Source organism: Nerophis lumbriciformis, linkage group LG25 (assembly GCF_033978685.3).
Source record: "Nerophis lumbriciformis linkage group LG25, RoL_Nlum_v2.1, whole genome shotgun sequence".
In the NCBI taxonomy this organism is placed as follows: domain Eukaryota; kingdom Metazoa; phylum Chordata; class Actinopteri; order Syngnathiformes; family Syngnathidae; genus Nerophis; species Nerophis lumbriciformis.
The window spans coordinates 29,557,424-29,582,529 of record NC_084572.2 but is presented as its reverse complement, the minus strand read 5'-3'; the positions used below and the strand labels follow the sequence as shown (position 1 = coordinate 29,582,529).

The 25,106-nt window shown below is 40.4% G+C and overlaps 1 protein-coding gene across 1 annotated transcript in view; it reads left to right on the top strand.

The window, feature by feature from the left end:
* LOC133621789 (general transcription factor 3C polypeptide 1) overlaps nt 1-25,106 on the top strand; it is a 50,361-nt gene that overhangs the window by 6,000 nt on the left and 19,255 nt on the right. Inside the window, exons 6-23 of the mRNA XM_061984150.1 lie at nt 704-800; nt 876-999; nt 2,647-2,823; nt 2,890-3,005; nt 3,961-4,013; nt 7,934-8,277; nt 8,351-8,401; nt 8,458-8,573; nt 8,652-8,758; nt 8,818-8,971; nt 14,539-14,642; nt 14,729-14,856; nt 14,929-15,264; nt 15,337-15,482; nt 19,837-19,934; nt 22,720-22,813; nt 22,911-23,094; nt 23,196-23,292. Of these exons, the coding sequence (XP_061840134.1) occupies nt 704-800; nt 876-999; nt 2,647-2,823; nt 2,890-3,005; nt 3,961-4,013; nt 7,934-8,277; nt 8,351-8,401; nt 8,458-8,573; nt 8,652-8,758; nt 8,818-8,971; nt 14,539-14,642; nt 14,729-14,856; nt 14,929-15,264; nt 15,337-15,482; nt 19,837-19,934; nt 22,720-22,813; nt 22,911-23,094; nt 23,196-23,292 (2,526 nt within the window). The remainder of the gene's footprint in view (nt 1-703; nt 801-875; nt 1,000-2,646; nt 2,824-2,889; nt 3,006-3,960; nt 4,014-7,933; nt 8,278-8,350; nt 8,402-8,457; nt 8,574-8,651; nt 8,759-8,817; nt 8,972-14,538; nt 14,643-14,728; nt 14,857-14,928; nt 15,265-15,336; nt 15,483-19,836; nt 19,935-22,719; nt 22,814-22,910; nt 23,095-23,195; nt 23,293-25,106) is intronic.

Sequence of the window (25,106 nt, the reverse complement as noted above, 5' to 3'; positions counted from 1 at the left end):
AATAAGATCTTAAAATGAAGGTGCAAAAATAAGGAATATGCTAGAAATGCTTAATAAAGTGTAAGAAAATAGTGCAAAGTGTGAAAATGTAAACATAGAGAAACCTAAGAAGAACTATTTTCTGCAGGTTTAGTGCCAAGAAGTTACAGCTGTGCTCTAAAGGGTGAGCACGGCTAAGGTGGTGTAGTATTAGTGGTCTTGATGGGGACGAGCGCCTTGCATAATTTACAGACCTCATTGGTCTGACTACGGTCCATTTTTTTTTAAATCCACAAAAGTGCCATACTGTCCAGGTGACTATTCCTCTCGTATCCTTTTTTGTTTTTGTTTTTACTTCCTCTTCTCACTCCATGCAAAGAATCAACCGCCGGACAACAAGATGGCACAACCAAACATGATAGTTGTTACTGTTACCTGATTGACTGTTAGCGTGTCACTCCCACTGATCAGTTATCACTTCCTGCGTTGCTCGGTTACCAGAGAGCGAGTGTTTTTGTTCACGCAACCAACCTGGCTTTGCCACTTCCGCTTTCTTCCAACGAACAGGAAAAAATAATCGACTTCATTTTTTATTGATATCTATTGGGTCTATCGCGATATATAGGGATATCGTTTTATTAGTCTTTCGGAATGTTGCGCTACTCGCGTGCTGCGCACAACTGTCACCTAAAGAATGTCTGACTTGGCCATGTGCTCCTTGCAGGAGGTCCAAGAACGACTTACTGATGCAGCTCGTGTCCGAATTCCTGCAGAAGACACCCGGCCAACTGGCGGCCATGGTCACCGTTAGGGAACACCTGGTGCGTCTTTCCTTCTTGCTTAGCGACCGTTGTCGTGCCCGTGTCGTGTTATTGACGGCTTTGCGTGTTCTGCAGAATGTCCCAGAAGACATGTGCAAGCGCGTGTTTCAAAGCATGGAAAAAGCCAAGCTGGTGGATTATTGCAGCATGCCCCTGGAGGACTTGGTGGACGAGGGCGGGTCCTTAGTTAATAGAAGAGGTAAAGCACAATGATCCATTCATTTGACTCTTTTTCAAGATTTGTGCTAGGTAAACAATATCCGAATGCTAAGTCAAATATGGGTTTTAATGTTTGGCAACACAATGTAAGAAAATGTTAGATAAACACAATATGATATAATCTTATATGATGAGATTTGACACATGCAGTTTAAACATGTTAAGTAAAATGTGCAATCTGGATGCAATCCAGATTCAGTTTGGCTACTTCCATTTGAAATAAACTTAATCTAGCAGAGATGATTTTGTCAATGTTTTGCTCATAAGTATTTTTTTTTACTGTATCTCTATAAATACTCATGTAAAATTTTATTTTTGAAATATTTTAGTCAGAAATGTTCACACAATTGAACAAAAAAAATAATAATTTGATATTCAAAAAAATTGTAGATTAAAATGTTCACACAAATAAAACAACACTGTACAAAAAAGATAAAATACTACTACTTAAAAAATTATCAACTAAAATGTTCACACAAAAATAATTACAGAAAATACAAATCAAATGCTGCTACATTAACTTTGATCTGACAAAAATGTCTACAAATTAACCCCAAAAATATATAATATTGATATTTTAAAAAATGTAGACAAAAATATTCACACAAATAAACAAAATTAAATTGTTATTCAAAAAATGTAGACAAAGGGTTCACACAAATAAATAACAAATAAATTATGTTATTCAAAAAATGTAGACAGAGTTCTCACAAATAGACAAAATATATAAAAATTTAAATACTGACAATTAAAAGAAATTGTCCAAAAATGTTCACACAAAGAAAACCAATAGTTACAAAAATATACAAATTAAATACTGATGCATCAAAAACTGTAGACAAACTTTTTTCTTAAAAAATAAAATACTAACTGATAAAAAATTGTAAAAAAATGTTCATTAAAAACTGTTAACAAAATATAAAAATACAATTCCTATGCATTAATAACTGTAGACAAAATGTTCATAAAAACAAAAAATATAAAAATAAAATATTAATACATAAACATTTTTAAACAAATGCTCATTAAAAAATAGTTTCCAAAATCTAAAAATAAAATACTAATTCATAAAAAAAAGTTCATTAAAAACTGTTAATAAAATATAAAAACACAATTCTTATGCATCAATAACTGTCGACAATATGTTCATAAAAACAAAAAATATAAAAATGTATATCAAATAATATATCAAACATTCTAAACAAATGTTCATTAAAAATGTTTACGAAAATATAAAAATCAAATACTAATAAACCAAAAATTGGAGACAAAATGTTTATTTAAAAAAGGATAAAAGTAAAGTACTAATACATCAAAAATTGTAAATAATGCTGTTACGGTACTTGAAACAATGTACACAAAAATATTAACGCAAATAAAAATACAAATGTAAAAACTAAATACTGATATGTAAAAAATTGTTGTAGAAAATGTTCAGACAAGCAAAAATAAACCAAAATAGTTACCAAAATATGAAAATAGAGTACAAATGACACTAATAATTGCAAAAAACTGAAATACTGATACATCAAAATTTGAAAACAAAACCAATCCCACAAACAAAAATGTTTAATGAATTACAAAAGTAGATCCACAACCTATTTGTGAGCTGTTCTTATCATGTCAGGTAAAAAAGTGATGGTGCGCTGCTTGAAACACCGCAAGGCATACACGGGAAAGCGTAGCATCGTAGAAGATGAGGATGATGGCGAAGAGGACGAAACCAACGGTTCTAAGAGGAGAGATTACCCTCCGATGGGCCGAATCATGGAGAAGGATTTAATGTCCCAGGCCTACAATCACAGTGCGTCTCGCCACCAAATCAATGCAGCTCTCGTCGGATTCTTGGTAACACATTTCTCTCCTGCAGTTTTGTCCAGTGGGGATCGTGGACTCTCTCAGTCCGCACTCGGTTCACGGATGCACATTGGGAAGCTAGAATCTCGCAGTCTTTGGCGGAAAATGGAGCGGGACGACATCGTCAAGGTTAGATATGTGCCATTTTTTTTTCAAGTTTTGAGTTTAAAAAGACAATCTCTCATCGATACGCATTACGATTGGCTTAGAGCCGTGTGGAAAGTGCAAACTTGAATAATAAGTACCATTTTTACCGCGTTTTCCTGAGTAGTCTAAAAACATTTTGTACGAAAACTTTTGATTGATTGGTTGAAACTTTTATTAGTAGATTGCACAGTACAGTACATATTCCGTACAATTGACCACTAAATGGTAACACCCGAATTAAGTTTTTCTACTTGTTTACGTCGGGGTCCACGTTAATCAATTTATGGTAAACTAACACAGTTCTTCCATAAGAAGTCATGTAAATCCAAATAATCGGTTCCAGACACCCAAAACACATTTTATAGAGAAAATTATAGTTTTCAATGCAAAAATCATATAAATGAAGAACGAAATGTATAAATGAATATTTGACATAATTTTTTACCTTTTATTGAAGACTCTTGATGGCATAGGGGGAGGAGAGCGCCACCTTCGTACTTTGCTGTTTTTTTCTCACCTTTTTTTTTTTGTCAGAATGCTGGTAGTCGCAACCTTCCTTTGCCCCATAGTGGATTATTTTGTATTTGTACTCAATAAACGACATAATTCAGTGAAATAATACACAAATAAATACAAATAATTAGTTTGTTGTGTGCAATGTTTGGAGGTACGATAACCAAAGCAGTATGAAAACTGGGGTGAAAAAAACAACTAAAAATCTTGTGGAAAACCGCATCATTGAAAAAATAGGACGTACGGAAACCGAGGTGGAATTGTTTTTGAAGAAATGCAATGTGTGTAATTTCTCGTTTGCGAGAAATGAACAGCAAAGTTAAGGCAGCAAAGTAAGAATCAAGTTTTTTACTCAACATTATTGTATTTTTTGTTCATGTGTTTCCTTAGCTGTCAAATGTATCTCACCTGTTGCGCCTTGCAGGGCTTCATGGTAGACGAAGGCCGGCAGAGGACCACAAAGTTCATCAGCCTCAGGTGTGCATCCTTTTCTGGATTTTTGGTCGATCTTTCTAAAATTGACATTGGAATGTGTAGATCACGTATAGAAAATAAACTTGCATATGCTTTAGAGTAGTCTGTGTACAGCTTATACGGCAGTATAGATGGACATAAATCAGTACACAGCCATTATTGACTAAATATGTGGCAGCACAAGTGCCTTTGAGTAGCAAGATATTGTAATTGTGGTCCTGTGTCGTGGTCTGTCGTGACGGCGGATTTGCGGTTGATCGGAGAAAAACATGAATTTCAACACGCACGGTGACATTGTGAAGCAGACACTGGTCACATCGGTGTTTTCCAGTATGATAAAGAGTCCAAGCACACTTCCAAGATAACATCTTGATGAGGAAGATGAAGGCGATGGAGTGGACAAGTATGTCTTGTCCACTCCTGAACACAATTAAACATTGGTGGGGAAGGTAAGGAAGAACGCAAGCAAACAAACATCCACTGTCTCCAATAGTGATGGTATTAGGAAGGAAGGAAACATCCACTGTCTCCAGTAGTGATGTTATTAGGAAGGAAGGAAACATCCACTGTCTCCAGTAGGGATGTTATTAGGAAGGAAGGAAACATCCACTGTCTCCAGTAGTGATGTTATTAGGAAGGAAGGAAACATCCACTATCTACAGTAGTGATGTTATTAGGAAGGAAGGAAACATCCACTATCTACAGCCGTGATGTTATTAGGAAGGAAGGAAACATCCACTCTCTCCAGTAGTGATGTTATTAGGAAGGAAGGAAACATCCAATATCCACAGTAGTGATGATATTAGGAAGGAAGGAAACATCCACTATCTACAGTAGTGATGTTATTAGGAAGGAAGTAAACATCCACTATATCCAATAATGATGTTATTAGGAAGGAAGGACGGAAACATCCACCAGCTCCAGTAGTGATGTTATTAGGAAGGAAGGACACATCCACCAGCTCCAGTAGTGATGCTATTAGGAAGGAAAGAAACATCCACTATCTACAGTAGTGATGACATGAGGTAGGAAGAAAACATCCAATATCCACAGTAGTGATGATATTAGGAAGGAAGGAAACATCCACTATCTACAGTAGTGATGTTATTAAGAAGGAAGGAAACATCCACTATCTCCAATAATGATGTTATTAGGAAGGAAGGACGGAAACATCCACCAGCTCCAGAAGTGATGTTAATAGGAAGGAAGGAAACATCCACTATCTACAGTAGTGATAATATTAGGAAGGAAGGAAACATCCAATATCTACAGTAGTGATGATATTAAGAAGGAAGGAAACAACCAATATCTACAGTAGTAATGTTATTAGGAAGGAAGTAAACATCCACTATCTACAATAATGAGAATGAATTATTAGGAAGGAAGGAAGGAAACATCTACCAGCTCATGTAGTGATGTTATTAGGAAGGAAGGAAACATCCACAAGCTCCAGTAGTGATGTTATGAGGAAGGAAGGAAACATCCACCAGCTCCAGTAGTGATGATGTTATGAAGGAAGGAAGGAAACATCTACCAGCTGCAGCAGTGACGTCATAAGGAAGGAAGGAAGGAAGAAAACATCCACCAGCTGCAGTAGTTATCATAAAGGAAGGAAGGAAGAAAACATCCCCCAGCTACAGTAGTGATGTCATTATGAAGGAAATAAACATCCACCAGCTGCAGTAGTGATGTTATTAGGAAGGAAGGTAGGAAACATCCCCCAGCTCTAGTACTGATGTCATTATGAAGGAAGGAAGGAAACATCCCCCCCTGCAGTAGTGATGTCATTATGGAGAAATGAAGGAAGGAAACATCCCCCAGCTCTACTAGTGATGTAATAATGAAGGAAGGATGGAAACATCCACCAGCTGCAGTAGTGTAGTCATCCTGAAGGAAGGAAACATCCCGCAACTCTAGTAGTAATGTAATTATAAAGTAAGATAGGAAACATCCACCAGCTCCAGTAGTGATGTTATTAGGAAGGAAGGAAGGAAACATCCACTAGCTCCAGTAGTGATGTTATTAGGAAGGAAGGAAACATCCACCAGCTCCAGTAGTGATGTTATTAGGAAGGAAGGAAACATCCACCAGCTCCAGTAGTGATTATGTTATGAAGGAAGGAAGGAAACATCCACCAGCTGCAGTAGTGACATTATTAGGTAGGAAGGAAGAAAACATCCACCAGCTGCAGTGGTTATTATAAAGGAAGGAAGGAAGGAAAAACCCCACAGCTACAGTAGGGATGTCATTATAAAGGAAAGAAGGAAGAAAACATCCACCAGCTGCATTAGTGATGTTATTAGGAAGGAAGGTTGGAAACACCCACTCGCTCCAGTAGTGATGTAATTTTGAAGGAAGGAAGGAAACATCCCCCAGCTCTAGTACTGATGTCTTTATGAAGGAAGGAAGGAAACATCCCCCCTGCAGTAGTGATGTCATTATGAAGGAAGGAAGGAAACATCCCCCCCTGCAGTAGTGATGTCATTATGAAGGAAGGAAGGAAACAGCCCCTAGCTGCAGTAGTGTTGTCATCATGGAGGGAAGAAGGAAGGAAACATCCCCCAGCTCTACTAGTGATGTAATAATGAAGGAAGGATGGAAATATCCACCAGCTGCAGTAGTGTTGTCATCATGAAGGAAGGAAGGTAGGAAGGAAACATCCCGCAGCTCTAGTAGTGATGTAATTATAAAGTAAGATAGGAAACATCCACAAGCTGCAGTAGTGATGTCATTATGAAGAAAGGAAGGAAACACCCACTAGCTGCAGTAGTGTTGTCATCATGAAGGAAGGTAAGAAACACCCACTAGATCCAGCAGTGATGTTATTAGAGAGAAAGGGAGTAAAGAAGGAAACATCCACCAGATCCAGTAGTGATGTCATCATGAAGGAAGGAAGGAAGAAAACATCTACCAGATCCAGTAGTGATGTCATCATGATGGAAGGAAGGAAGGAAACATCCCCCAGCTCTAGTAGTGATGTCATTATGAAGGAAGGAAACATCCACCAGCTTCAGTCATGATGTAATTATGAAGGAAGGATGGAAGGAAGAAAGGAAACTTCCACCAGCTCCAGTCGTGATGTCATCATGTAGGAAGGAAGCATCTACCAGATCCAGTAGTGATGTCATTATGAAGGAAGAAAACATCCACCAGATCCAGTGGTGATATCATCATGAAGGAAGAAAGGAAGGAAACATCCCCCAGCTCCAGTAGTGAAGTCATTATGAAGGAAGGAAACATCCACCAGCTCCAGTAGTGATGTCATCATGAAGGACAAAAGGAAGGAAACATCCCCTAGCTAGAGTAGTGATGTCATTATGAAGGAAGGAAACATCCCCCAGCTCCAGTAGTGATGTCATTATGAAGGAAGGAAACATCCACCAGCTCCAGTAGTGATGTCATCATGAAGGACGAAAGGAAGGAAACATCCCCTAGCTACAGTAGTGATGTCATTATGAAGGAAGGAAACATCCCCCAGCTCCAGTAGTGATGTCATTATGAAGGAAGGAAACATCCACCAGCTCTAGTAGTGATGTCATCATGATGGAAGGAAGGAAGGAAACATCCCCCAGCTCCAGTAGTGATGTCATTATGAAGGAAGGAAACATCCACCAGCTTCAGTCATGATGTAATTATGAAGGAAGGATGGAAGGAAGAAAGGAAACTTCCACAAGCGCCAGTCGTGATGTCATCATGAAGGAAGAAACATCTAACCAGATCCAGCAGTGATGTCATCATGACGGAAGGAAACATCCACCAGATCTAGTAGTGATGTTGTCATGTTCATGTGTACTGTGATATGTACTCACTTGTGTTGCCAGATATTTACACATGAATGACTATTTCAGTGCACAGTAAATGTACAGACTATGTGAAGTGTACCCAGATAATGGCAAATAGAAGAACTCTGGTTGTTTTGGCAGGTGTGTGGGTGGCAACGACCAGCTCCAGCTTTTTGCCAAAGAGAGGCAACGCACAAAGCTTTTTGACTCGTCACCGATGTCGCAGAGCACCCCCAACGCTGCGTCCCGTAGCCGTCGCCCGCCATCGAACTCAAAGAAGTCGGCGGCCAAAAGGGTTGAAAAACCTCAGCAGTCAAGGAAAAGAAAAGTGAGAACTTTTGAAGTAGAAGAGGAAGAAGAGGCGGGAAGGGAAGTGAGTTTGGATGACGAAGCGAATGAAGAGAAAGTCCAAGAAGAGTTGAGGGAGAGAAGACAGAGCGCAGAGAAGAAAGCGACATCTGAGACTGAAGATGCTCCTGTTAACTGTGAGTACTAAACCTCATCAATGCTTTACTTTACTGGATGAATGTTTTTATCCTGTTTTTTCTCATCACTCAGGTGAAACCCCGGTTCAACTACAGCCTGACGCTGTGCCTGCCAGCACGTCAGGTACGCATCTCCCCTCTATGGCTCATTGAAAAAATTAACCCGCCTTTTCCTTTCAGAGCAAGTTCCATGTGAGCATGACGAGGAAGAAGCATCCAGCTCTCAGAGCCTGGAGAAGAAAACTGCAGACCCGACGATGGACATCGTGGTTGTGGAGAACGTCTCCGAGCAGATGGTTGGTGTCTTTGCTATTTCCTTACAAGCATTGGGAGCTAAAGTGCAACTGAACTCCTCACCTGTTTGATGGCTGCAGGTATCCAAACGCTTGCAGAAAAAACACGAGACCTACCGCTTGCTGAGGAGGAAGAACATCATTACCGAGACTGTGCACAAGAAGAAAATCATAGAAGGCCTTTTTCAGTCAGTCTGCACTCGTCCCCTCAACATGTGATTATTATGCTAAATAAGCTTATCTCCAGGATACAGAAGGTGATCAATGATGATGAGAAGGGCCAAGGAGTGAAGACAAAATGCTGCAAGAAGACGGCACGGCGTCTCGTCCTCACTCTGTCCAGAGAGGGCCTAATTAGGATTTTCAACACCACCGTCATACAAGACGGCATCAGCAAGAAGGTACCAACGGTCACACACAACATTGATACTAAAGTTGTGTGTAGTACTTTAAAGGGGATCTGCACTTTTTTTGGAATTGTTCCTATCATTCACAATCCCTATATAGGACAAAAACACTCCTTTTTTTATGCATTCTAAGTTGTAAAGTACGAGGTGGCGAACAATGTAGCTAATGGGAGTACATTATTACGCCCATTAAGTCTTAAAAAACATCCAAAACAACAATACTCCATTTACCTCTCATGAGATGAACATTAGCCCTGCGATGAGGTGGCGACTTGTCCAGGGTGTACCCCGCCTTCCGCCGGAATGCAGCTGAGATAGGCTCCAGCACCCCCCGCGACCCCAAAAGGGACAAGCGGTAGAAAATGGATGGATGGATGGACATGAACATTACCCAGCGATATTGTTATTATAAGTGCTAATCAAAAATTTCACAGATAACCAAATCGTGGCAGTGAAAGTGATGCCTAAGCAATCACACCAATACTATTATCAATTTATCACTCTTCTTCTTATTCAGCGCCCACAGTTTTTATCTGATCGGAACCGTTCCAGTAGCAAAATGTGCGACTCGACCGGTAATCAATGGCAACCCTATCTTGAACTTCCCAAATATTACAGATTACCCAGAATTCCAGGTTTTCCAGGACATTTTCCCTATTGAAAATGCATTTTCAAACCTGCACAATTTCTTTATTTCCCACCCGATTCGAACTCTTCCACTTTCAACACATTCCACTCATCCTGCACATTCAAACTACCATTTTTTAAGTTAAAACATTTCCAGGAGTCCCCAGAATTCCCGGTTTTCCAAAGTCCTATTTTCACCCTTTTTTCTTTAGGCTTCTGCTTCTACAAATTTTCAACCCATTTTAACCACCATCAAAGTTACTATTTTTTTCCGTACAAATTTCCGGTTTTCCCAAAAATCCAGGAATTCCGAAATACCAATTCTCAATTACAAAGTGTTACTCTGTCAATATTTCTAGATCGATTCAAATAATGTCAACACTCACCCATTAATATCATCTATGACAATTGTGATATATTTTTTCCCCCAAAATTCCCAAATTTCCAGGAAATTCACATTCAAATGAATGGCGATTTTCAAAGTTCTACGACTCCCACATTTCTCAACCGGTTCGAAAAATTCCCAAATTACCCGGAAGTACCAGGACTTTTTCCCCATTGAAATGAAATGGGCAATAACAAACAATATACAAACCTCTTCGTACACACTCCACTCACCCTGGACATTCAAGCATTTCAGTTTGGCCCTCGCACATCGGGGAATTACATATTCTAGTAATCTTTAAAGTCCTGTTATGCAAAATTACCCTTTGCATTATATGAAAATAATGTATCCCTAGAGAAGAGGCACTCAAACAACTTTTAAGCTTTTTAATGACATCATGAAGGAAAAACCTCATTGGCATTAAAACACCTCTGACCTGCCCACTTCGTGTACACGCCCACCAACTTGTTAAAAAACAAGTCTTCACTGAGCGTCTTGAACTAAAGCTCTGCCAACTGTCCATTGGTCAGCTACTAGAAATGCGCGGATAGGCAATTATTTCATCCGCAACCGCATCACAAAAGTCGTCAACTATCCGCATCCACCCGAACTAACATTTAATCAAAACCGCACCCGCCCGTTGTTATATATCTAATATAGACGATGCAAGGCATTAGTGAGGTTATAAAGCTTTTGCCTGTTAAAGAAAGGAGACTGATCCAATGGAGCAGAGACATTCAATGCGTGCCACGCTGTCACGGCCCAGACGCACACTAGTGCGCAATCATCTGGGAGCCGCGCTACGCGCACCTCCAAGCGCGCTCGCGCCACTCAAACTGCTGCAGGCAGCTACGTTCTATCTTGTTTTAACATCCTGTGGCACTCTTCTGGGATCACGGCGGACGAAACTGCTCATGCTCAGGGTGTTTGTGGAGGTTCGGGGTTTTGCACAAATGTGATGCACCATGTTAGATGTCCCGGTTGTGTGACTGTCGTAGACATAAACAGCGTCGCAGCTCTTGCAGCCAGCATTACTATCATCTTGATTTACAACCTCATAAAAACGAGTCCACGCTGAACTTTTCTGGCCTTTTTTTCCCCTGGTCTTTAGTATTCCCTTTTTTAGTTTGTCGCGTACCACGTTTGCTGCCGGCGTTGCCATCTCTTTTTTTTTTCTTCTTCTGTTGTGGCATATGCTGCAGGTGCCTGCTCGTTTTTCGTATGTGGGTAACAACATTTAACTATGTATATATATTTCCGAATTGGTTTAACTGCCACCCGCCTGAATCTATTTAAATCTAATTTTTTTAAATTTCAACCGCCCGACCCGCGGAAAAATCTATTTTTTTTTTATTTCAACCGCCCGACCCGCGGATAATCCGCGGACTCCGCGGTTGTGTCCGCAAACCGCGCATCTCTATCAGCTACACACGTCGGAGCAGTTAGCTGCTAACCTAGCATGATGTTGCTGGTGAAATGTTAGTGCAATGTTAGCACTTTAGCTCACATAGCTATGCTAGTGTTGTTAACGTGTATGTTCTCCTGTCCTACTCCTTAATGTTACGTTGTGAATGGGACATAGTTGGACAAGTGCAGCGTTACACTGTACATTAATCCCTCATTTATCACTGTTAATTTGTTCTGGGCCTGATTGTGGTACATTTATTTCGACAAAGTAGGGATTAAAAGTCAAATAGTTTAAGTATAAATATTTGATGCAAACTTCTAAATACATTTCTAACACTGAAAAATTCTTACCAAACAATTCAACTTTTAATAATGTAAATACCTCACAAACTGATGTTTGGCTTCGCTGGCTTCAAATATATTTTCTGGGCGACGGTTTATGAGGTGGCGACTTGTCCAGGATGTATCCTGCCTTCCGCCCGAGTGCGACTGGATTGGCTCCAGACCTCCCGCGGCATCGAGAGAGACAAGCGGTGGAAAAATGGATGGAGGATTTGTCAAGTAGATTTGCAGTTTACTCCTCTATTTCATATGGTGTACAGTTTGTTTTTTTTGGTGATTTCTCTCTCTGCGCTGCGACGTGACCGGCTGGTTCTGTGTTGGCTTGGAAACTTCATGCCTAAGGGGTTCCTCCGCCCCTCACCCCACACACACCTTGTCGGCCCCGCGCTGCGCAGAGGATTCTGGGAGAGGTAGTTTATTTTCAGACCCCCCCCTCTTGGGTTGTCAAGTTGCTCAATTTAAAGCGGAACAGTGTGCCGAGGACATCGATTAAAGTTAAAGTGCACTGTACAGGTATCTTGCCTATTAAATTGCCGGACAAGCTCGCCTATGGTGTAGAACAGTGGTCCCCAACCAAAATTAAAATAAAATAATTTTTTATTTTTTTATTTTTATTAAATCAACATAAAAAACACAAGATACACTTACAATTAGTGCACCAACCCAAAACATCTTCCTCCCCCATTTACACTCATTCACACTCATTCGCACAAAAGGGTTTTTTCTTTCTGTTATTAATATTTCTGGTTCCTACATTATATATCAATATAGATCAATACAGTCCGTAAGCACGCATTATTGTATTTTTTTATGACAAAAAAAATTAAATTAAAAAATAAATAAAAAATTTAAAAAAATTCCTAACTTGTCCCACCTGCCCAAAGACGAAATTAAATATGATTGCAGAGGGGTTAGTGCATCTGCCTCACAATACGAAGGTCCTGAGTAGTCTTGGGTTCAATCCCGGGCTCGGGATCTTTCTGTGTGGAGTTTGCATGTTCTCCCCGTGACTGCGTGGGTTCCCTCCGGGTACTCTGGCTTCCTCCCACCTCCAAAGACATGCACCTGGGGATAAGTTGATTGGCAACACTAAATTGGCCCTAGTGTGTGGATGTGAGTGTGAATGTTGTCTGTCTATCTGTGTTGGCCCTGCGATGAGGTGGCGACTTGTCCAGGGTGTACCCCGCCTTCCGCCCGATTGTAGCTGAGATAGGCTCCAGCGCCCCTCGCGACCCCGAAGGGAATAAGCGGTAGAAGATGGATGGATGGATGGATGCATTTCATCTTTGTCAACATTTTTGTCTCGTTTTTTTTTGTTGAATGAATTGTCAATTAATTTTGTCATTGTTTTAGCCAATGTTCATTTGTTTTGATTAGAGATAATGTCTTTTTTGCCGATATTCCGATATTGTCCAACTCTTAATTACCGATTCCGATATCAACCGATACCGATATATACAGTCGTGGAATTAACACATTATTATGCCTAATTTTGTTGTAATGCCCCGCTGGATGCATTAAACAATGTAACTTTACAATGAATTGATTAACGTGGACCCGACTTAAACAAGTTGAAAAACTTATTCGGGTGTTACCATTTAGTGGTCAATTGTACAGAATATGTACTGTACTGTGCAATCTACTAATATAAGTTTCAATCAATCAATCAAAAACAACGTTTTCCAAAATAAGAGAGCAACTTCAACTCCAGTTATGGAAAAAAGTGCCAACAAGGCACAGCCATATTTATTATTGAAGTCACAAAGTGCATTATTTTTTTTAACATGCCTCAAAACAGCAACTTGGAATTTGGGACATGCTCTCCCTGAGATAATCCTAATACCCACTACAACTATGGAAAATACTATACTTTGACTTTCACAAAGTGCATTATTATTATTATTATTTTTTAAACATTCCTCAAATCAACAGCTACAAAAACAATGAAGGCACACCGCTTCAGTCCAGAGTATACTAGAGCATACTTGCCAACCTTGAGACCTCCGAATTCGGGAGATGGGGGGGGGGGATTGGTGGTAGCGGGGGGTGTATATTGTAGCGTCCTGGAAGAGTTAGTGCTGCAAGGGATTCTGGGTATTTGTTCTGTTGCGTTACGGTGCGGATGTTCTCCCGAAATGTGTTTGTCATTCTTGTTTGGTGTGGGTTCACAGTGTGGCGCATATTTGTAACAGTGTTAAAGTTGTTTATACGGCCACTCTCAGTGTGACCTGTATGGCTGTTGATCAAGTATGCCTTGCATTCACTTATGTGTGTGTAAAAACCGCATACATTATGTGAGTGGGCTGGCACGCTGTTTGTATGGAGGATAAGCGGATGTGACGACAGGTTGTAGAGGACATTAAAGGCAGTGCCTTTAAGGCACGCCCCCAATAATGTTGCCCGGGTGGATATCGGTACAAATTCGGGAGAATGGTAACCCCGGGAGATTTTCGGGAGGGGCACTGAAATTCGGGAGTCTCCCGGGAAAATTGGGAGGTTGAAACCGATACCGATAATTTCCGATATTACATTTTAAAGCATTTATCATCTCTAGTTTTGATTAGTTATCGTCCTATTTTAGCCAGAGGAAAATACGTCCTTGATGATAACTTCCATTTTTAGTCAACAAAATGAACACTTAAAATACACAACCAAAAGTGTATTTTAAGGGGACAGTTTATTAATAATAAAAAAAACAATACACATTTGATGTCTTAATTTTGAAGGTCTAAATGTCGGTTTTGAAAAATGTTTTCGATTAATTGCCCGGCCCTACCTGTTCTGACTCTTTCCCACTCAGGTTGAGCTATTTGTTCATCCAAACATGCAGCCTAACGACAAGTTGGTGTGTGCCGCAATCAAGGAAGTCCGCTTCATGATCTCCAACTCCTGCACCCCTACATCGTGAGCACAAGTGCAGTCACACACGGCAGTGCACGCAAGGCACACGGCCAACCTTCACCTCTTCTTCTGTCTGTCGGTATTTGCAGCCAGCAGCCGGGCAAAGAACCCGAAGTGACAAAAGAAGAGCCGAGTAAAACTTTGAAGAGCCTCAGCGAGATGACGGAAGAATGCTTGAAAGAAAAAATCCATAAACTGGAATTCAAGCCCACAAGAGGTGATATGGTGGAATCTTGATTTGGTTTGTTGTGTTCCCTCTTTTACTCTCTCTCTCTCTATCACCTTGTAGTGCGAGGACTGGGAAAGACTTTGGGTTTCCAGCCGAAGATGCATCGCCTGCATGTTTTTCACAGCTTCCTCTTTTACATCATCTACGGCCATCCCCTGATGCAAAAAAGTTCCTCAGGACCAACAGCAGCCCCCGGAGAGGTGCCTGAGGCCAACCAGCAAGAAGACACTCAGCCAGGCGCCGACAAGGACCTCGAAGGCGCAAATACGAAGTCGTCTGATGATGTCATCGGCGGCCCCCCTGACTCTGAAACCTTTAATATGGATGTGGCGTCATCGGGCGATGAAGAACTGATGGCTGGTTTCGCAGCAGAAGAGTCCGAGTGTGAACTAAAAGGTGAGAACGTGGGTGATCACTTTTTCTACTTAACAAACCCGATGTCATATTTTTGCTATGTCTTCCTGGTAGTTTATTCCGATGAGCCTTCGTGGAAGAGGTTTATCCCGCCTGTGCCCCCACACAGAGAGAGGGGCAGCGGCTGGCTGAGGGTGAGCGACCTGATCTTCTGCCTGCCACTCTCCATATTCATTCAGATGATGCAGATTAATTATCAGGTGAGCAAGTAAACACAATAACATATGTTTATGAGTCCTACCTTATTACATTTAGAATTGTTTCTCGTATTGTAGTAAATCAGATGATGTAATCAATTTGAGGTATTCAATGCAAATATATATTTTTTAAAACAACAATGTGTGCAGTGGTTCATAACCTTCTTGACCTTTGGCCCAATCAAATATTAACAAATGATTAAAAATTTGACTCTTGATTTTAATCATATATAACCCACTTACAGTTTACAACCTTTGCAAATGATATTAAACCATGTTTCAATCACCAAGATCTTTTAATTTTTTTGACACATAAACCTTAGGCTTAGAGCTCAGGCTATTTAGAAAAATAAACACTAGCCAAATATACTGCATAAGAAGAGACCTTAAATAACTGACGAAAAATACATTTACATACAATTTCATACAAAATTAATAATGAATATGTTTAACGTAAGTGTCAATAAGATGAAAGTTGAAATGAAAAATATAGCTTCACCACTTAAGTCATAATTTTTGCGCTTAGGTAACATCTCTATGGTGCGTTCCATTTGTACTAGGAAGTCAGAATTTCCGAGTTCCTAGTGATAATTTCAACTTGAACACCCCTCGAGGGCGGATTTCTGACTCTGAAAGTCGGAGCATCCTCACTAATCCCAAATTGGCTTCAAAAATGGCTGCTCTGGATGTAAACAATGATATATGTTCAATATTAGCACTTCTCATTAGTTTTTATCGCACTAAATAAGTGGTATACGATGTATTGTTGGACGTTTCTATATGGTAACATTATTGTAGTGTACATACGTTCTACACTGCTTGCTATAGCGTCTGTATTTTCACTTCATCTAGCGCAGCGGTGTCAAACTCAAATACAGAGTGCGCCAAAATTTAAAACTGAACAAAGCCGCAGGCCAAGGTTGAACAAATTAACCTTTTAATAGGGACCCAAACAAGTTTTGCATTGAATATTGAACAAGCAAGGCTTATATAACTTTATAGTGACATGCAAAATCGAGTTTCAAATAATAATAATAATAATTAAAAAATATCAATGGCATATCAAATACAATTTAAATAAAAATGTAATGCCTCTTTTCTATTTGCAGCCTTCTGAGGTAAATATCAACATTAACTTTTTCCACAGGCTAATACATTTGAAAATAAAATAACAATGAATAAACCAACCATTCAGGACTTTAAACTGCTCAGTTTGCAACACACTGATCTAATCTGATGTGCCCAAGCCAGATACCTGCCATCTTTTCTTGGATGCTAGTTCATTAATGTCGGGGCTCAGGCTTTGAGCTGAGGCAACCTTCATTATCGAACAAAGGTGTTCAACAGTCTCGTCCACCCGGACCACAGTCTTGGGGGCGTGCCTTAAATGCACTGCCTTTAACGTACTCTACGAGCTATCGTCACGTCCGCTTTTCATCCATTCTAACATCGTTCAGACACAGTCACAAGATATGTGCGGCTTCTGTACGCACACACGAGTGAATGCAACGCATACTTCATCAACAGCGATACAGGTTACACTGAGGGTGCCAGTATAAAAAACTTTAACACTGTTAAAAATATACACCACACTGTGAATCCACACCAAACAAGAATGACAAACACATTTCGGGAGAACATCCGCACCGTAACACAACATAAACACAACATAAACACAACAGAACAAATACCCAGAATCCTTTGCAGCACTAACTCTACCGGGACGCTACAAAATACACCCCCCCCCCCCCCACACACACACACACACACACACACACACACACACACACACACAGACACTTTGTAGCGTCCCGGAAGAGTTAGTGCTGCAAAGGGTTCTGGGTATTTGTTCTGTTGTGTTTATGTTGTTTATGACGTTCTCCCGAAATGTGTTTGTCATTCTTGTTTGGTGTGGATTCACAGTGTGGCGTATATTTCTAACAGTGTTAAAGTTTTTTATTCGGCTACCCTCAGTGTAACCTGTATCGCTGTTGATGAAGTATGCGTTGCATTCAATTGTGTGTGCATGCAGAAGCCGCACATGTTATGTGACTGGGCCAGCACTCGTTGGACTGGCTGAAAAGCAGACCTGACGATTTTTGGGAGGGGTAGCTGAAGTCACTCCCGCTAGAATTAGCGGTGAATGCGGTGTTACCGCGTCGGGCCAGCTTTAGTGTTAATTTGATATCTCCTCAAGGGCCAAGTGAAATTACACGGCGGGCCAAATTTGGCCCGCGGGCCAGAGTTTGACACACATGATTTAGCGTGTTTTAAGGCTGCAAGAATAGTGCATATTTTCCTATAAGTTGTTCATAGTCAGACAAGGCAAGCGCAAAAATAGCCTTTCTGGATGTGGCCATCTTGATTTCCGCCCTCGTAACTGCAACGCTCACAACTCGGCTGTGACGTCATTGCCATCTCCGACTTCCAACTTCCGAGATAAATGAAACCCACCTTTAGTTCCAGTCTTCTTGTTTGTTTGTGATTGTAATTTTGCCACATGTGGTGGAAAAGTATAGAGTACTGCTGTTGCCCATATGGAACAGATATTTTCAGAGAAACAAATATTTTTTGCCGGACCTGTAGGTGGTGGCGCTCGTGGCCCAACAATGGTCCTATGGTCCACTGGGCTTGTGCACAATAGGTAAACAAAAGCAAAAACTACTCTTGGCTCCCCTCAAAGTCTTCCTCTATCCAGGCTCTTACTCCGCAAAATAAAAACAAAAAAAATAAAAACAAAAAAAGTGTTATATTAAGAAAAAGAAAAACATCGATCTACCGTAATTTCTGGGCTATATAGAGTGCACCTGTTTTTAAGCTACACTCACTTAATTTATCAGGGGTCGCCAACTTGTCGATCTTTGGGAGTTTACCAGTCGATCGCGAAAATATTTTTAAAAAAGCGCCTTGACTTCCAAATGAAATACAAAACTTGCTTTCGTCTGAAAACAGGGCTCTGGACCACTCTGCAACTGTCCAGTGCTTCTTTTCCATAGCCCAAGTCAGACGCCTCTAGAGATTTTAGAGCACTACATGCTTCCATCTGTTGAAAAGCTCTATAGAGATGATGGTTTCATTTTCCAGCATGATCTAGGCACCTGCCCACAGTGCCAAAAGCACCAGTAACTGGTGTACTGACTATGGCATTACTGTTCTCGATTGGCCTGCCAGCTCACCTGACCTGAACCCCATAGAGAATTTGTGGGGTATTGTGAAGAAGAAGCTGAAAGACAACAGACCCAATAATGCAAATGAGCTAAAGGCCGCTATTGAAGCATCCTGGGCATCCATAACACCTCAGCAATGTCACAGGCTGATTGCCTCCATGCCACGCCGCATTGATGCAGTAATCCGTGCAAAACGACTCCCAACCAAGTACTGAGTGCATTAATTGACATTTTCAAATGTTTGATTTTGTTTTGCTGTTATAAATATTTTTTTTTACTTGGTCTGAGGAAATATTCTAATTTTTTGAGATAGGATTTTTGAGTTTTCTTAAGCTGTATGCCATAATCAGCAATATTAAAATAATATGTAATGAATCCAGAATATTGACATTTTTGTTTTTTTAATTGCATTACAGAAAACAAAGAACTTTATCACAATATTCTAATTTTTTTGAGACAGTCCTGTATGTATATATATATATATATATATATATATATATATATATATATATATATATATATATATATATATATATATATATATATATATATATATATATATACATATATTTATTTATAGTTGACGTAGAGGTAGATCTTGCTTTGGTTTTTGGCTAAGACCAGGGATCTTGGGCTCGCAAAGGTTGATGACCACTGGTTTATATACTAATACTATATTAGGTATCAATTGCATCAACATCTGGCTCGATCACCCCTACTCAGCGGTTGGCTTGTAGGTGTGTGTGTAGCATGCCGAGACAGTCCTTTTCCTTTAGTCATCCAGTGTGAATGATACTTGGAAGAAACTTTGTTTATTTCCCGCCATAGTGGTGAGGATGAGTATCATAGAAGTTGCAGTAGTGTTCTGGCAAGTCTTGCTCCCTCCTGAAATTCACGCAACTCCTGCATGTGTGTAACAAGGAGTATGGAAATGACATTGTGTCTCCCTGAGCATGCATCCATTTTGAAGGAACCTTCCACGTGGGTACAATCTTTAGCCATGTAAACACTGGGACGCAGCTGAGATAAAGAGGGGCCGGGCTTGTCATCAACCAATCTCAGTTAAAAAAGTAAGAAAATTGGCCCTCCATCCGATCCCATGTTCGGTATCAGGGCATCGCTTCCCACTTGCCTGTGTGTGTATACACCCTACGTTATTACTCGTACGACTAAGCTCTCTGTACCCACAGGTTGATGGTTTAAAGGACTATCTGAACGACCCTGTGAAGAAGCACCACCTGATCAGACAGCTGCCCATCGAAATGAGAAGAAAGCTCTTTTATAAACGGTAACCACACAGCGGGCGCCCCAACCCGACTAGACAGTCTAAACCAGTCCAACTCATTTTAGCTAAGGGACCACATGGAGGAAAATCCATTCCAAAGTGGGCTGGACTGGTAAAATCATGGCATAATAACTTACAAATAAAGACAGCTTCATATTGTTTAGTTTTTTTACTTTGGCCAAAATAGAACAAGCACATTCTGAAAATGTAAATATTAGAAATAATCCTCTTGACAAAACACCTCAAGTGAGTTGAAAACTCCGAGGGAAAAAATGGTGCAGTTTCAAAAACTCAATGAAATAAAAAAAACCTCAATGAACGTAGACTTTGTCTCACTGTATCTGCAAAGCTTTTAGTCACAGTTGATTTAAGATTGAATAAAATACAAAATCAATATAAAATAAATAATAACTCTTATGGGTATCAATGACGTAATTTGTCATGTACACATATTAATCCTCTGCTAATTCAACAAACCATACAAATGGAGGTAGAAGCTATTCAAGAGATTTGAGTTACACTTTCCGTCCACTTTTCTCTTTTTTGACTGAACATTTTAAGAAAATGAGGGTGCTAAAGCATGATGTGTTCGAAGCTGTTATACGTTTCATTTTGGTCGAGGGGGAGGAGCCGCAGCCATGGTTTACTGTAGAGATGTCCGATAATGGCTTTTTTGCCGATATTCCAATATTGTCTAACTCTTAATTACTGATTCCGATATCAACCGATACCGATATATACAGTCGTGGAATTAACACATTATTATGCCTAATTTTGTTGTGATGCCCCGCTGGATGCATTAAACAATGTAACAAGGTTTTCCAAAATAAATCAACTCAAGTTATGGAAAAAAATGCCAACATGGCACTGCCATATTTATTATTGAAGTCACAAAGTGCATTATTTTTTTTAACATGCCTCAAAACAGCAGCTTGGAATTTGGGACATGCTCTCCCTGAGAGAGCATGAGGAGTTTGAGGTGGGAGGTAGCGGGGGGTGTATATTGTAGCGTCCCGGAAGAGTTAGTGCTGCAAGGGGTTCTGGGTATTTGTTCTGTTGTGTTACGGTGCGGATGTTCTCCCGAAATGTGTTTGTCATTCTTGTTTGGTGTGGGTTCACAGTGTGGCGCATATTTGTAACAGTGTGAAAGTTGTTTATACGGCCACCCTCAGTGTGACCTGTATGGCTGTTGACCAAGTATGCCTTGCATTCACTTGCGTGTGTGAAGAGCTGTAGATATTATGTGACTGAGCCGGCACGCAAAGGCAGTGCCTTTAAGGTTTATTGGCGCTCTGTACTTCTCCCTACGTTTGTGTACACAGTGGCGTTTTAAAAAGTCATACTTTTTTTTTTTAAACCGATGCCGATAATTTCCGATATTACATTTTAAAGCATTTATCGGCCGATAATATCGGCAGTCCGATATTATCGGACATCTCTACTTTACTGTGTACCTCTTACTTCGCATACTTGCTTTGCCTAACAGAATAGCTATTGCGACATCCAGTGGGCACATTTAAAGGGGAACATTATCACAATTTCAGAAGGGTTAAAACCATTCAAAATCAGTTCCCAGTGGCTTATTTTATTTTTCGAAGTTTTTTTCAAAATTTTACCCATCACGCAATATCCCTAAAAAAAAAGTGCCTGATTTAAACCATCGTTATATACACCCGTCCATTTTCCTGTGACGTCACATAGTGAAGCCAACACAAACAAACATGGCGGATAGAACAGCAAGGAATAGCGACATTAGCTCGGATTCAGACTCGGATTTCAGCGGCTTAAGCGATTCAACAGATTACGAATGTATTGAAACGGATGGTTGTAGTGTGGAGGCAGGTAGCGAAAACGAAATTGAAGAAGAAACTGAAGCTATTGAGCCATATCGGTTTGAACCGTATGCAAGCGAAACCGACAGCCAGCGACACGGGAGAAAGCGAGGACGAATTCGGCGATCGCCTTCTAACCAACGATTGGTATGTGTTTGTTTGGCATTAAAGGAAACTAACAACTATGAACTAGGTTTACAGCATATGAAATACATTTGGCAACAACATGCACTTTGAGAGTGCAGACAACCCAGTTTTCATCAATTAATATATTCTGTAGACATACCCTCATCCGCTCTCTTTTCCTGAAAGCTGATCTGTCCAGTCCAGTTGGAAATGCATCTGCTTTGAGTGTCGCAGGATATCCACACATTCTTGCCATCTCTGTCGTAGCATAGCTTTCGTCGGTAAAGTGTGCGGAACAAACGTCCAATTTCTTGCCACTTTCGCATCTTTGGGCCACTGGTGCAACTTGAATCCGTCCCTGTTCGTGTTGTTACACCCTCCGACAACACACCGACGAGGCATGATGTCTCCAAGGTACGGAAAACAGTCGAAAAAACGGAAAATAACAGAGCTGATTTGACTCTGTGTTTGTAATGTGTTTGAGAAAATGGCGGATTGCTTCCCGATGTGACGTCATCGCTCCGAGAGCGAATAATAGAAAAGCGTTTAATTCGCCAAAATTCACCCATTTAGAGTTCGGAAATCGGCTAAAAAAATATATGGTCTTTTTTCTGCAACATCAAGGTATATATTGACGCTTACATAGGTCTGGTGATAATGTTCCCCTTTAAAACAGCAGTTTCTTTCATATAAAAATTGCAGCTACTTTTTATACTTAGCAAACTTATCTCGCGGGCCGGATTAAACCTGTTTGTGAGCCTGATCTGGCTTCAGGCCGTACGTTTGACACCCCTGGTCTAAACTGTGTCTTCACTGGTTCTTTACAACAGGAAATACCTATTTGTTGTCATTGAGAACATGCAGAGGTTGGTCTACATGGGGCTGGTGCAGTTTGCTCTGACGAAGACAAAGTTTAAAGATGAGGTGCGCACAGGAAACGTGTCATGATTGGCATGAAATGTATCCGTTCACTTCTCTTTACTCCGCTTCAATGCTGTAATGCATGTTTGCATTTATCCAGACGCCATTTTACCTGAAGCGCAATGCCACCATTGTTGACACCAGCAACGCGGAGCCTCACTACTGGCTGATCACGGAGCCCAGCGACAAGCCCTTCGAAAGACGCCGCTACACGTTCAACACTGCCGACGATGTGGAATCTTACTGGTTTGACCTCATGTGTGTCTGCCTCAATACGCCACTGGGTACATTTACACATTCATATAGCACTGAAATACAATTATTCACAGCTCTATTGATGAAACTGTTTATTTATAAGCCATTCTTCTTTTGGATTCCATTACAGGGCTCAGCCGCTATAGGAAAAGTGCCTCAGAGGATCAGGGGAAACCTTTGATTATGCCTGAGCGTTACACGTTTGTAGGATTGGCATATTTGCTCAAGTAGGTGATTTTGTTTAGCGGGATATTTTGTTCTTACCGTTTGTTTAGAAGTACATTTCGAAAGAAATCCAAACTGAACATTCAATGTGTTCCTCTGATAATGTCCAGCCGAAAGCACTTTTTCTATCTTCGACAGAGAGACATTTTACTTAAAAGCTGTAACTACAGCCTTGTCCAACGTAAAAGATGCTATTGCTTGTATTCGACTCGTGACTTCTTCACAGAAGTGAAAAGCAGTGGTGGTCAACCAAGCCAAGATGGCTGTTGTACAGCAAGCAGCACACAAACTATCCGAGTACAAAAAAGGCTTAAATCTTCCTGCAAAAAGCAGATCCAAGCAAATAATCAAACTATGTAATGGAATAGATCCCTATACTTAATCAAAAAAAGATTTGTCGAGTGATATAAAGGATTATTCGTCAGTCGTTTTCCCAGACACATCGAGCGATTGTGCTCCAGGCGTCATTCTTACAAGACAAAACAAATGAAAACCTGGAAAAGCCTGGGCGAATACAACGTCTTTGTGTGTGGCTGGGTCGAGGACATTGGTATCAAGACTCTCCAGGATGAATACGCATAGTTTTTGCTTGGTTAAGGTTGCATTTCATGATTTAACTTTGCGTCTAAATAAGCCATGTTTGTTGTTGTTGCACGCGCCGTCTACGGGTACGCGTGTTTTTCCCCGTCTTTATCAAAATATACCTATAGATGTCAACTTTGTGTATGTGCTGAAAGATTCGTTTAGAATTGCAGCCTTTGGTAAAAGTAAAAATCTTTTAGGTTTTGCTCACATTTGATTTATTTTAGTTTTTTATTTAATTGGCGCTTTTCGAAACACTTGTAGCAAACATGTGTTTAAGAAATACAAATTAGATCATGTTCTCCCCGTGACTGCGTGGGTTCCCTCCGCGTACTCCGGCTTCCTCCCACCTGCAAAGACATGCACCTGGGGATAGGTTGATTGGCAACACTAAATTGGCCCTAGTGTGTGACTGTGAGTGTGAATGTTGTCTGTCTATCTGTGTTGGTGGCGACTTGTCCAGGGTGTACCCCGCCTTCTGCCTGTGTGCAGCTGGGATAGGCTCTAGCATCCCCGCAACCCCCTAAGGGACAAGCGGTAGAAAATGGATGGATGGATGGATGGAATACTTAAATAGGAAAAAAATACAAGTTAAAAGTATATCAAACAAACTTAACAACGTGATCACTGCAAACTCGTGCATTCTTCCACTCTGTTCCCTTGGACTGGAGTGTGAGCTGCTCGCTTTTCCCGTCGACATTTCGTAAAATTTTGCACTATTCCTCCTTTTTTGATTCCCTTTCGAGGAACTCTGAATAAACGTTCATCTTTTTCGCGAATTGTGCGATTCGTGCAGCCAAAAATAACACAAGCATTGGGCATTTTTCCTTCGAGGAAGGCTAAATGGCGCCTCGTACCTATTGAGAACAGAGCTAGCTTGACCACCACGCGTATTCAATAAGTGGGACTCGAGCCGGACGTGACGTAACATTCAAGCAATATATCACATACAACAGCGTAACACACTGCAAAAACTGAAATCTAAGTAAGATTAAATATCTCAAATAATGGTGATATTTGCTTATTTTCTGTCTGATACCATACCATACCATACCAACTTTATTTATAAAGCCCTTTAAAAACAAGCACAGTTGAAAAACAATGGGCTGTACACCACAAAGAAATAGAGGCAAAGGACAGACTAAAAAATAACATTTAAAACAGAAATAAAAATACACATTGAAAAAGCAAATATAAATTACCCTAAGAACAATTTGTTAGATAAAAAACATTT